The 13502-nt window shown below is 39.7% G+C and overlaps 1 protein-coding gene across 1 annotated transcript in view; it reads left to right on the forward strand.

The window, feature by feature from the left end:
* LOC123983506 (protocadherin-15-like) overlaps positions 1 to 13502 on the forward strand; it is a 216791-nt gene that overhangs the window by 179715 nt on the left and 23574 nt on the right. The window contains exon 33 of the mRNA XM_046069766.1: positions 2966 to 3076. Within this exon, the coding sequence (XP_045925722.1) occupies positions 2966 to 3076 (111 nt within the window). The remainder of the gene's footprint in view (positions 1 to 2965; positions 3077 to 13502) is intronic.

The raw sequence follows: 13502 nt of genomic DNA on the forward strand, positions 1-13502 counted from the left end.
CTTAGCAAACAATGGCTTTATGGTGCTGTGTAACTCACATGAGGCAATTTGCAGATTTTATGAATCTTCTCTACTTGTGGTAACATCACACTACGTTTTAGCATGTCACCGATTAACATTGTGATGGTTTGGGATATGCGTAAGTAAAATATAAAGAGAACCCACTGTATATGTTTGTTGTTTCCAGCTTGTGGTTCAATTCCATGAGCACTGTCAGGTTCTTTTATAATGAAAATGAAAACTACTGTTTGAAGATAAACTTGGAAAATGAGGTGGATTTCAATGTGGCCACATTAGACACTGTTCAGGAAATATGTTGCATTACTTAAATTTCCATTAAGTCGTGTAGAGAGGCACATTGAACAGTTTGTCCATGAATTACAATTTTATATTCACTGTATTAAGCCTAGAAAGAGGGACACAAACATTCACAGAAAGTCTACAGCAAGCTTCTGCTAGGCTGTACTAAATGCTTTTGCTAACTGGCATGCTAACATTTGCAAATTAGCAATGAACACAATATACAACTGAGACTGATGGGAATGTCATTAGTTTTGCAGGTATTTGGTGACAAACCAAATTATTGGAAATTGGAAACTGGAAATTTTACTTGATGACTGTCCTTCAGGAAAACCTAAGGGATCACAAAGTGATTACATTTCATCCTGAGGATGACAGGAATGTGTGTAATAATAATAATAATAATAATAATAATAATGCATTTTATTTAATGGCGCCTTTCATAACACCCAAGGTCACCTCACAGACAATATACAGATCACTGCATAAAACAATACACACAGCAAACAAGCCACATACAGATAAAATGCATTAAAAACTCAGTACAACATGTTATAAAAAAGCTTGTATAAAAAGATGTGTCTTAAGACGCGTTTTAAAAGTCAACAAGCAGTCGCTATTGCGAAGGCGGGGGGCAGCATAACTAAAAGATCTGGCACCCATGGTATTTAGTCGGATCTGAGGTACCACAAGAGAAATTGAAGATGAAGATCTGAGAGCACGTGGATGGGTGTAAACATGGAGAAGTTGTGTGAGGTATTGGGGTGCATGATTATGAAGTGCCTTATAAGTAAGTAGCAGGATCTTAAATTCAACTCTATACTTTACTGGAAGCCAGTGCAATCGCTGAAGAAATGGAGAAATGTGCTCCGTATAAGGAGTTCTAGAAAGAACATGAGGTGCAGAATTCTGAACTAACTGAAGCTTATGTAGCAATTTGGAGGGAACACCTGTGAAAAGAGCATTACAGTAGTCTATATGTGAAGTGACCAGTGCATGAATAAGAACTGCAGTATTATTATTTGAAAGAAAGGGGCAGAGACGGTTAATATTACGCAAGTGGAAGTATGCGATCCGCCTGATATTATTAATTTGAGCTTCAAAGGATAGTGTGCTATCCATGATGACACCCAAACTTTTAACCTGTGAAGAAGGATAGATTACAGTATTGTCAATGTACAAAGAAAGACAATTAGATCTAGACAAAACAGATCGAGTGCCAATAAGCAAAGCCTCAGTTTTGTTGCCATTTACCTTTAAGAAGTTAGCGGAAAGCCAGTCTTTAATTTCAGCTAAACAGCTGGACAAAGATGGTGGTGGGAAAGAACCAGTGGGTTTGGCAGACAAGTAGAGTTAGGTGTCATCCACATAACAGTGGAAATGAATCCCATATTTCCTCAAAATATAACCAAGAGGGAGCATGTAAATAATGAAAAGAAGCGGGCCCAAGACAGAACCCTGGGGAACACCAGTAGTGACTATGGATCTTCTTGATCGAAAACCTTTTAATTGGATATGCTGACTGCGTCCAGATAGATATGACCAGACAGAGCAGTGCCAGTAATACCAATAGAAGCTAATCTGTCAAGAAGTATCTTATGTGAGACAGTATCAAAAGCAGCGCTCAAGTCTAGATGGACAAGTATGGATAAAAGCCCAGAGTCAGCTGCCAACAGTAGATCATTGGTTATTCTGACAAGAGCAGTCTCAGTGCTATGGTGGGGATGAAAGCCAGATTGAAATTGTTCATACAAATTATTTCATACAGTTTTACTAAACTATACTATAGTAAAATTTACCTATACTGTACAGCAGTCGTCGGCAATAGGCAGCCCGCAGGCCAGAACTGGCCTGCCAGCAATAATATCTGAGCCGCGGCCAAATTGCTTTGATAGCATAAAAATAAATAAATAAATAAAATAAATACATTGATTCACAAAATCTCTTCCTCTTAAGTGATTGTGGCTACAAAACAACAGCGCCAGAACGTTTTTTGCAACAATGCTTTATGTTGAGTTTATTGAGAGCTTGAGAGCTTTTACTTTGAAGAGTTCTGAAGGACATTCACAAGAGACTCTGGCCTGCTTGACACACCTTTGAAAAAGCCGTCTGTAAATGTGGGATTGGATTCCACCGAACCTCCTCAGGGAAAAGGAAATAAGCATCCATAGGTTTTTGAAGCTGGATCAAACGCACACTGCAGCACATGCTTATTGTGAGCATGTGCAAAAATTTCCTTATAATCAATTTGTTTAACAAGGGAGAAAAAAAAATATCTATCTAATATCTGCAGTTAGTTGTAATCAACCTTAAAACCTTCCTAACAGGAGTCCCGCGCAGAACCAACTGAGCTAAGCAAGCACATGAGTAGCCAAAGACTTTAAATAATTCGACGTTGTTCTGGCCTGCCATATAACGGCTTGAAAAAAATTGGCTATACAGTGTGAAAATATTGTTAAAGTTGCATACTGTTAGAACATACACAAATAAATAGGAGTAGTTGACAAGAGGACTACCTTAAGGACAGATTGTTGTACCGGTTTTGGACAATGAAAGAAGTTAGAAATCCTCCCTGCTGATTATGACCATTTTTCTGCTTTCTATAGTTGGGATTTTACTCTAACTTTAGATAACTAACTCTGTCTTTGCTCTCTGCTGTGTCCAGACGCCAGGCAGAGTGTGCCAAAACAGCCCGTATCCAGATGGCACTGCCAACAGGCAAACCTGGGGGAGGCACTGCCAACAACCTGTATGAAGAGCTGGGTGACAACGCCATGTAAGTGAAGTGTGAAAGTGGCATTTGCATTGATGGGCCAATGCAGAGGCATTAGCTCACATTTCTTTGGCTGTTAAACCTTTGGCCTTTTCCTGCTTTGAGAGCTTTATGGTGTACACACATGCAATCAGCCCCATAATTTTATATCTTCCTGCATTTTAACTATCACTATAAATGCTTTTGCAAAAATACTTGTCCCAAATTTTCCCAGTTTCACCTCTTTCATGGACTACCATTTTGAAGCCTTGAGTTTGGCATTTTTTCCCATCGCCATCTTGTTTTTTTTAGAACCAGAAGTGTCCATATTCAGATGAGAGGGTGGAGCTTGCTAGCTTTGTTGGCAATGTGCATCCGTAATTCACAGTAAATATGATATTAACTGGGATGTTAATTTTCGCTAGAGAGAAACAGGATTAAAACAAAATGAAAAGGAAAAAATGAACAGCCGACTCCTTAGAGTGTCTTTAAGTACAACCAATCCTGAACACGACATTTTTAGGCGACCAAAATGTTTCATTTAACTTTCATGAACTTAAAACACACCGTGAAAAGTTCTTAGATGAAAACACTGACAGCACCCAAAACAAGTTCACAGCTAGTTAAATGTGAATGTGGATATGATTCGCCTCTATCCTTGATTGACAGGTCACCGTGGTAGCACCTTGTCAATCAGCCACGCCCTAAAGCATACCCTATTTTATGGTCTATTTTACTCTAATTGACCCTTTGCTAAGCCCCGCCCCCCTTAGTTACCGTTGCTAAGTCCGACAAACTGTCGGCACTGCCACTGTCTATTACTGCTATCCCCGGAGAAATATTGTCAGATTTGTTGGAAAAAGCGTTCTCAGAGAGAAGCAGTTTGCTGTTAAATTTGAATAAATTTGAAAGTTGTATTCAGGCTTTCAAACTGATTCAAACGGACGTGAAAAAAATTTAAGATAGAAGCTAAAGCCTACCGATCACACAGTACAAGTGAACTACCGCATCCCCTGACGATTGAGAAAAAAGACAACGATATTAAGGATCAACACTGTTCCTATAAAGCTGGGTAGGCCTCTATTCATTATTACAGTCATTAAAAAGCAGAACAGTAGGGCTTTATTACGTTACATACAGTGGGAAGTTAGCTAGCGTTAGCTAACTAACATTACATTAGGAACGATCCACAGCCAACATTTTTCTGGATTTGTTTTAGGTTTTGAAAAGAGAATAAATCGTACTTCTCCTTTCAACCTCTCTGGGTAGCTGCTGTAACTATTACAAGTGCCCCAGGAACAGCGTTTGACCATTTCTTGGAAAAATACAGCCAAAAAAGGCTAGAAACGGACTGCAATATAGTCAATGGAACGCATCCATGAAAATGTTGGACCTCAGTTAAAGCGAGTCCTATACTGCGCTGTGATTGGCCAGCTATGTATTCAGTGTATGGCTTAGCGAAGGGTCAATTGGGACCATAATTTCCCAAATAAACATGGTGTATTGAAGAAGACTTGAAACTAATGATTAAGGCATTGGCTTCACTGTTCAGACACGGAGGTTGACGCTTGGTGAAATGTAAACTATTTGGGATAGGACTGGTGACCACACTCATAACCAAATGCTAAGGTGCAAGAGGACTGGGAAGAAGAAAGAAGGACGCTGTACACACTTAGCACTAATGCAGTTAAAATAAAATTTACTTAATATTAATGGCCAAGCTTTTGATATCTAGACCTTCATCAGGGAAAATGTTGAACACAAGAGAATCCCACACCTTATGATGACTCTTGGGAAATGCAGTTCAAATGATTTGTAGTTCCCAAAATCTTAATACAAACAGTAGGAATTCCTACAGACACAACATATCAGAAATTATTGTCATTTAACACAACACTCAATCACAATAAACTCTGTCTGCAGCATCCATCTCTAAATAAAACCTCTTAACTCAAGTGCACAGTAGTGCAGAATACAGCATGAAGCATTTGTAGGGGAAACCAAATGAAACACTGCAATCATTAATTGTTAAAAGAATTGAACTCATTTCATGTCAAACTGATAAATGACACTCAAAATGGCAGTATGTTTCAGTCTGTGAAGTTTTGTAACATTATGTCATGAAAATTTAAAGTAAATTAACTGTCTTTGAAGTATGACTGAAGCATGCTGAGATTTGTTTCTTGACCGACCAGTGACAGCAGCTCTAACACGCCCACTGACCGGAATAAAATTTGATTCACCACACTTGAGTTGCTCTGTTGAACTTTCCCAAATCACTCCTAAGCTGGGAGCCCTTGAAAGGATTTATCAGCTGAGTTAAAAAGTCTCTTAAAGTAGCCTCAAAGCTTTTTTGTAGTCTAGAAACATTTTCTTCCCTTCATATTACATTTTGCAGTGGCCAAATAAAATGACGTACGTAGAGACGACACAATCTTGGATTAATGAAGCAGGGCCTTGTAACTCCACACCAAACTAACACCAAATAGAGCTCTGATTTCTGAATACATTAACAGTCGTAGATAAACCCTGCAATTTTAGCTTCACAAAGTTCAGCGACATTCAGCTCTTTCCTTGTCAGTTTCCGTGGTGTAATGCATACAAATGTCCTCACTATAAAAAAAGATAAATGAAGGTCAACATTCTGCCCACAGAACAATATTCACTTTGAGTGCTGCTCCTCATGTTCACGTCAAGATTTTATTAACATAGTAAAAAAAAAAAAAGAACAATTCCATATCCTAATTTATCCTCTAAGAATGACCTTTTTCTTGATCAGCCTCAGCAGCGGATTGCAATATGAGTTTATTGAATGTTTTCTTTGCAGGTAATTTGTCTGTTTTTTCATATTCTGGTGTTGCTAATCAGAAAGCCATGGACCCTGGCCAGTAAATTGAGGCAATATAAATAAGCTTTTTGATGATTACGGAGAAATAACTTTTACTTTTTATTCATTCTACTAGATGTCTCAACTCCCATCACTGGTGAAGGGCATTACTGCCCATCTACTGTGCTACTATGCTGCCTCAAAAAGTAGCTTTATTAATGTGCAGTTTAGTAATTTTCTCTTCACCACTTACTGTAGCTCACCTGTTTCCCTGTATCATCAAGCAAATTTTTTTGAATTTATCTTCTTTCTAATTTGTACCATTTTGATACTGGTTGTTTTGGTTAATCAAGAGTCTAATAGTGACTGTATGTAGCGACAATGTGTTAACTTTTATCTGAATCCACACACACACACACTTACTCACTCACTCACTCAAGGCAATACATAGATAGTTCATTTATAATTCCTTTCTGGAGCGTTAAGAAGAAGTTGAGAGGAACTCTTATCAGCATTACATGCATCACCGGCTTCCTGTCTGTCCTTGATATGCCTCCCCACTCCCATTAGCATTAGAGCAATTCATATGCAAGATGGGAAAAACTATCTCCAAATGACAACAGGGGATTTCCAAATGTGTGCGTGTGTGTGTGTGTGTGTGTGTGTGTGTGTGTGTGTGTGTGTGTGTGTGTGTGTGTGTGTGTGTGTGTGTGTGTGTGTGTTAGAGAGAGAGAGAGTAACCAGCCCTCTGAAAAATGGGTGCGGAAATGAACTTGGATATGAGATAATTGAAATAAATGCAGCCTGTAATTTATAAAGACCACCCCGGGCGATAATTAATTCTATTGATAAGCTGCAGAGCATGTTTAATTGTGGTGGGGAAGGTCTTTTGTGTGTGTGTGTGTGTGTGTGTGTGTGTGTGTGTGTGTGTGTTTGCAAAACAGGCAGTTTGGGATTTCTTGCGTAATATGTGTGTGTATTCTGTATCACTGCAATCTTGTAGGGACTAAATAATCCCTAAAGAGTATAAAACCTGGCAGTGCAAAAGTTTGCACATTCATAATTAAGATCCATTATCAGTAGACTGATTTTCGAGGCATTTTTTCCTCTTTTAATTACCTGTGGCTGTTCTCTTGACATGCTTGGGTTTTAATGTCTGTTTTCAATTAACTATGAGAAATGAAGTGTTCTTTAACTTATTATTAGCAGCACTTTAAAATGAAGCATGTTTTTCTAAAGTTAAATGAAAAGTAATTTTGCAATGCAGCACATCAACAACTGATATCAGGGTGTTAATGTGCGAGGTGTTTAGCTCATATGGACAATGCATCTGCCAGGTGCATCATAAAAAGTGCAGTACAATGAAGCATGACATGATTTTTGCTCATCTAACCTTCCCAAATACAAATGCATCCTAAAGACATTTTGTCACATGGCAGAAAACGAACAAGTGTCATTCCGGTGTCCTGCTACTGATTTGGTTGTTACTATGTCATACTGTATAAACCCTTTTCTACTAGCTGTATGCTTTAACAGCTTTGAACATTTTAACATCATGCTTTCCTATCATTTCATCACTCTAAATTTCGTGTTCTCATGTTGACCGATGCATTCATCTGTCCTTCTTCTCTTGTTCTTATCCATCCACCTATATCCGTGACTGACAGACAAACGTGAGTGGGGTGCTGAAAATTGCTTCACATCTGTGTCTAGTGTGATACTATGCTGTGACAATTGTTTTTGCTTTAGTTTTGTGTTTGTGTCCGTGCTTGTCAGTGGTTACTTTTCTTGTAAGTTGTACTTTGGTAGATCAGAGAACAAAGTGTGTGTGTTGCTGAAGGTTGGTTGAACTTCCGGATGATCTGTGATGATGAATTAGGACTCTGTTAAAGTTGAACCTTAAAGTGCACCTTCAACCAGAGAGGATATAATTTTGTTGGAAGGAAATCTGTATACTTTTAGAACTCCATCACACACAGTTGTCTATCACTACCCCAACAGATCTGGCATTGTTATAGTCGTGATGCAGTAGCGTCTTTGTAGCACACCACTTTTAGCGTACATAAAATATATTTGCATTTGCTTTTGTGTTTGAAGATGATTTTTTAGTGCTTCATCTCTTGCTCCTCTGGTATAGAAAGAAAATACTTTTACAAATTTTAAGGTCCCTCATCCATTTCTTTTCTTATTTGTCACCTCATTCATCTCATGTGAAGTCTCTTTTTATTTCATTCAGCTCTAGCAGATATTCTATTGTTTTATCTGCCTTTCTGCCATCCTTTATGTATCCCTCTGTTGTCAGTCACCCCTCTATATAGCATTTTGTTTAACCATTCTGTGCATTACTGCCCTTTCATTTAAATATCATTCAGTCCCAATCTCCCGCTTCCATTTCATTTAGCTTGCATTTACATTTACTTGAAATTACATCTTTGTAATTCACTATACCCTCTTCTCCCTCATATTTTATCTGTAATTCTACTATTTCTGCCTTCATTCCATCTTTTTATTTTCTTCATTTTTTCTTTTATCCATGTACCAGCCGGTCAGACCACAGCGGTGGTGGAAGTGGTGGCAGTTTGGATGAAAGCGACCGGCAACGCCTGATCTCAGATTTTGCCACACGAGCGATCGCTGCCCATCGTCAGTGCGTTGCTAATGGAGGGGTGCTCAACAACCTGCCCAAGTCTGAGTCCAACATCACCTTTCTCTCAGATGAAAACCCCCTGACTATCAAAAATCCCATCTACCATGAGGATGGGACTTTGAGTAGCCCAGAGACTCTTGGAAGAAGCCAGAGGAGAAGAGACCTTCTTGGGAATTTCTCCCCTTCCAGGAAAGGCCTTCGAGAGGCCTGGCTGAGGCTCAGCACCACTGGGGGAGATACGGGATTTGGTGGGTACAGTGGCAGTGACAGCGGATGGGGATCTGGGGTTGGACACAGCTGGACTCTCCCATCAAGATTACATCGAAGAGAGATGTATGACACTTTAAGACGACAAGTCGTAATGGATCCAGTGCAGTGGGAGCTGGAGCTTCTAAAGGCCGAATTCAAGGAGAGTAAAGATGCAGGGCTGGATTCAGGATTTGATCGTGGGTTGGATTCAGACTTAATGGGAAGCCCCAATCAGGAACCCAAGCTGACAGTCAAAGAACAAGCCAGACAGTTTGAGCAACAGGCGCTCCAGGAAATGAGGCAAAGGCAAAACAGAGACTCACGAGGGTCTTTGTCGCCTGACATCCTACTTTCTGTTTTCCCGGAGTCTCCTCTCCGCCATAAGGACACTCCCACCCACAGTATCCCAACTGCTCAGGTTAAAGAGGGACCCCCAAGTATCGTTGTCACGCTAAGTGATGGAGGGACCCCGCCCCCAAGCCACAAGCCAACTCCTCCAGTGCTGCGGCGCTTTGGGGCAAATTTAACAGGTGGGGACGAAAGACTTCAGGTCCATTTAGAGGTTATACCTGATCCTCCATCAACTCCTCCACCGCCACCACCACCTCCAACCCCACCACCTCCCCCTCCCACTTCTGCTCCTCCCCCTCCTTCATCTCCTCCTCCACACCACCCTTCCTCCCCTCCTCCTCTTCCCCCTGCTTCATCTCACTCCAGTCAGACTGAAAAGCATCCTCCTCCTCCTCCTCTTCCTCTAACACCTCCTCTACCTCCCCCACCTCCACCTCTCCCTCCCCCTTTGTCACCCTCTCTCCTGCGTCCATCCACCTTTGTCCTCCCATCACTCGCAGATGTACCAGCCCTGCGGCCCGTGTCCCTACGGCCTCCGCCGCCACCCCTTCCCATAGAGCCCGAACCTCCCCGTAAAGAGCTGAAAGGAATCTTAAAGAACATCCAAAACATTGCGGACATTGAGAAGTCGGTGGCCAACATGTTAAGTCAGATAGATACGAAGCAGATCCCGCTAAAAAAGGTCCTGAAGAGCCGCGCCTCCATGGATTCTCTTGATTCCCTCGACTCTTTGGATGCATTAGCATTAGGAGGAGGGGGTGGAGGAGAGGGAGGTAATGAAGGAGCAGAAGGAGTGGAAGGAGGGGGAGAGGAACCTCCACCTCCACCGCCACAAATTCAGCCCAACCCAAACATGAACTCCATTGTGGAAGAGCTTGAGAAACGATTCCCCTCTCAGTCTACAATGCTATAGCTTTTGCCTTTATGATATGGAAAACACACAGAGGGGGATTTCTTAACATTGTTGCGTAGTTGCCAAGGAGCTGTCAAGGGACTGATGCTCAAAATAGCTCAGTGGGATGCTGTGATGATTTGGTGATTTTTACCTTGCTGCAGCTATGCTCTTCCAACATGACTTCCTGTTTTCTACATAAAAAGAAAAGAAAGAACTAGGACTAATATAAACTCGATGGGCAGAAGATGAAGAAGAAAAATGTTTGTTTTCTCAAATGATGGTACTTGTTGAACAGAAAAAAAGAAGGGAGGTAGGTGAAACTGCAGAAAAGGTCACGTCTTGCATAGCCCTAATAAATTCAGTCATGTAAAAACTGGAAAGAAGCCCAAAAGGGCTTCTACTCTCTTTCTGTTGCTGTATTCCGCACTATTTCTCTTTGACTGTTACAAGAAGAGAGAAGGATTAAAGGAGTGGTGACGGATGAGGAGGAAATGATAATCAGGTGAAGAGGTTAAGTCCATTTTTCAATTTGTGTCCCCATTTCAGTGAACCTAGGATGAATTGAAAAGGCAGCTTCACACCCCAACACCGCAGCAGTTATTTGGAGGGCCAACACGTTATCTGCCACTTGCCATTACTTTAGTTTCCCCACAAATGGTATTTCCACGACTTATGTTTTAAATAACACTGAGGAAAATGGGCTTAAAACTGCAGATGGGAGCAGTGAAATTAAATAATTACAAAATGTCTCCTGTTAACTTTCAGCTTGACTACTGTCATTAACGTTGTATATCCATGCCAAGTTGTTGACATTTTTATCAACAACGAATTATAATCAGTCGAAGACACATGATTGTTGATGGGGCCACTTGCTGTTGTGAGAAGCTAATTACCCTCTTGTGGTGGCTTTAACACACAACCTCTGCAGGTCTAAACTGGTTTGTAGATTGTAAATTTAGTGGGTGTGAAAAGGAAAATCTAAAATCTAAAGAGAGAACAATATTAAACCTGCCAACCTGGGTTGGGATATATTGGCGAAAAATAAAAAAATGTGTTTTAATGATGCATTCAGTGCAGTATCAACATGACTGTGACTTTAAGTGAAAGAACAACATTCCCTCAAGATGTTAATAGAAGGTGTTATCCTGCCAGGACGTTACGTTTTAATAGTTGTATATAAATGTAATTTCTAGACGACAGGGTCGATCTTTTTATATCAATACTTATTGATCATCAACATGTGTTGAAAACTAGCTAACTCCGGATCTAACACTTGCTTCAAATTGCTAATACAGACATGGTGAAAGTAACATTTTCTTTCAAAGTGGCCGTTATCTTTTGTCATTTTGTGTCTGCTCCATTTTTGTCATATACTCATTTAGTTGGTATTTCATATTTTTCATATTTTTATAAAGAGACTTTTGTCTCAAGTTCCCTATTTTGATTCTTAGCTGTAAAACATTTGCTCAGTCTTTTCTGTTTTGTTGTTCTCAGTCTGTCTTCTATAAAATCCAATTTTCATTATATCTTTACGTAATTGTATCTTTTTCCCACATTGTCTGTGTATCCACAACTGTCCTGCATTGTCTTTTAATGTTCTACAAGGTCATGTGAATGAACATGAAAAATGTTAATGAGTAGGTAGATGCATAGCTACAGTAAAAAACAAAACAAAAAAACAAGTCTAAAACATTTATGTAGAGTAATATTTTTATTCACAATACATGCTAAATTGTTATGATGATTTTTCTAGAGGGTTCTGTTTCTTTTACCCAAGGTTTCCTTCGTTAAAATCCATGTGCGGGTACTTTAGGGAAATCACTTTGTAGAATAGTGCTGGAACCATAACCATTTCAAAATTACCCCCTTACACTAACCTATACTGGTAGCTACTGTAGTAATTAATCCTAGTTTGAACCAAATAGCCCCTAGTCCCGTGTCACTTTAACATTAGTGCTTGATACAGGTACCAAGATAGAAACTCCAATTATGTACATTTGTCCTGCATGTTTACAGCACTTGTTTCCCCCTAGCAAATGCCTCAGGGAGGAGCAGAAGTGAAGCAGCAGTGCTATCTATGGGCATGTGCAAAGTGTAGCATCTACTGAGTGACAATGACGGCATCTGTGGAGTTGTTTTTTTTACTTGCTGGAATTGTGCCAGAAAAGTATGCGGAGGGAGTTATGTACACAGCCTCCTACATTCGTGGCATATTAATGAGGAAATACAATGTTTCGCTCACCTCAGATATGAGATACTGTGATTTATAAGGTCACGTAGCCACATCTGATCAAAATGAATAATAGTTACTGGATTTATACATTTGGAGATGTTTCACTCATCCCAAAATCCCAAGGGGTTAATTGTAGAACCAATGTCTACCTTTGAAAATATATATATTTTATTTATATATATATATATAAATAATTATACGTTACTGTTCCAGGCAGGGAAATTGCCTTGAGAACATTTTTAGCCAAACAAAATGTCAACATAATTTTAGAAAGAAAAAAGTGATAAAAATTATAGTATTGCAGATCAGGTGGCACTATGGACTTTTCGCTACATGTTTTGACATACATTTCTGCCTTCTCAGAAAAAAAAAAACATAAATCATAAATGCACAGGCAGACCTCTACAAAGTATATTTCACTTTCATGTATGTTCAGATTTGGCTCTTTCTCTTTGATATATAAATGTTTTCCCATCGCAGTTAAAGGATATAAATAAATGACTCCCTACTGTGTGAGATTAAAAAGTGATTCAGGAATGTCATCTGTCAACTCCTTGTTAGATATGTCTGTTCCTTCCCTTTTCTTTGATGAAATACCTGTAATGGTTAAACAGAAAAAGGATTGATATGTCCATTCAGTTAACCAGATATGGAAAGACATGGCAACCTTTGAAGCCCTGACATTACCTGAAAAATCTCTAAAATGTACTTGCAAGCATCACAAGTCGTTTCACTTGTGATGTGGAACCAAAGCCTGTGGATATAGCTCTGTCAGCAGCGGATTTCACTGCCATCCGTTAACAGGGTTTCAACAAGTTGACTCCAGACAGATATTGCCATCATGAAGTGACAGAATCACATCTATTTTGCAAGACCAGCATGTCACAGATGATCGTATCTGGGCAATTGATGATGATTGGATCAAATCATGAAAAGCACGGCCAAATAAAACAAACCCTGATCTTGTGTTTATCAAGTGATGACATTATGAGAGGATTTACACTGTCAGATACCAAACACACACACACACACACCTTGATGGATCTTTTCTCCAGTGGAATCAAAAGAGCTGTTGTTTCAGGACAGAATCAGCTGGTTTAGACACACACACACACACACACACACAGCGCTTGCAATTTTTCTGCGATGTGTTTCTCTTCTTACATACACAATATCAAGATCAAGCTATAAACCATGTGTTGTTAAGTTGTTCATTTATAAAAGGCCAAACACAAATGATGTAGGGCA

This window comes from Micropterus dolomieu, linkage group LG14 (assembly GCF_021292245.1).
Source record: "Micropterus dolomieu isolate WLL.071019.BEF.003 ecotype Adirondacks linkage group LG14, ASM2129224v1, whole genome shotgun sequence".
NCBI classification, from domain to species: Eukaryota; Metazoa; Chordata; class Actinopteri; order Centrarchiformes; family Centrarchidae; genus Micropterus; species Micropterus dolomieu.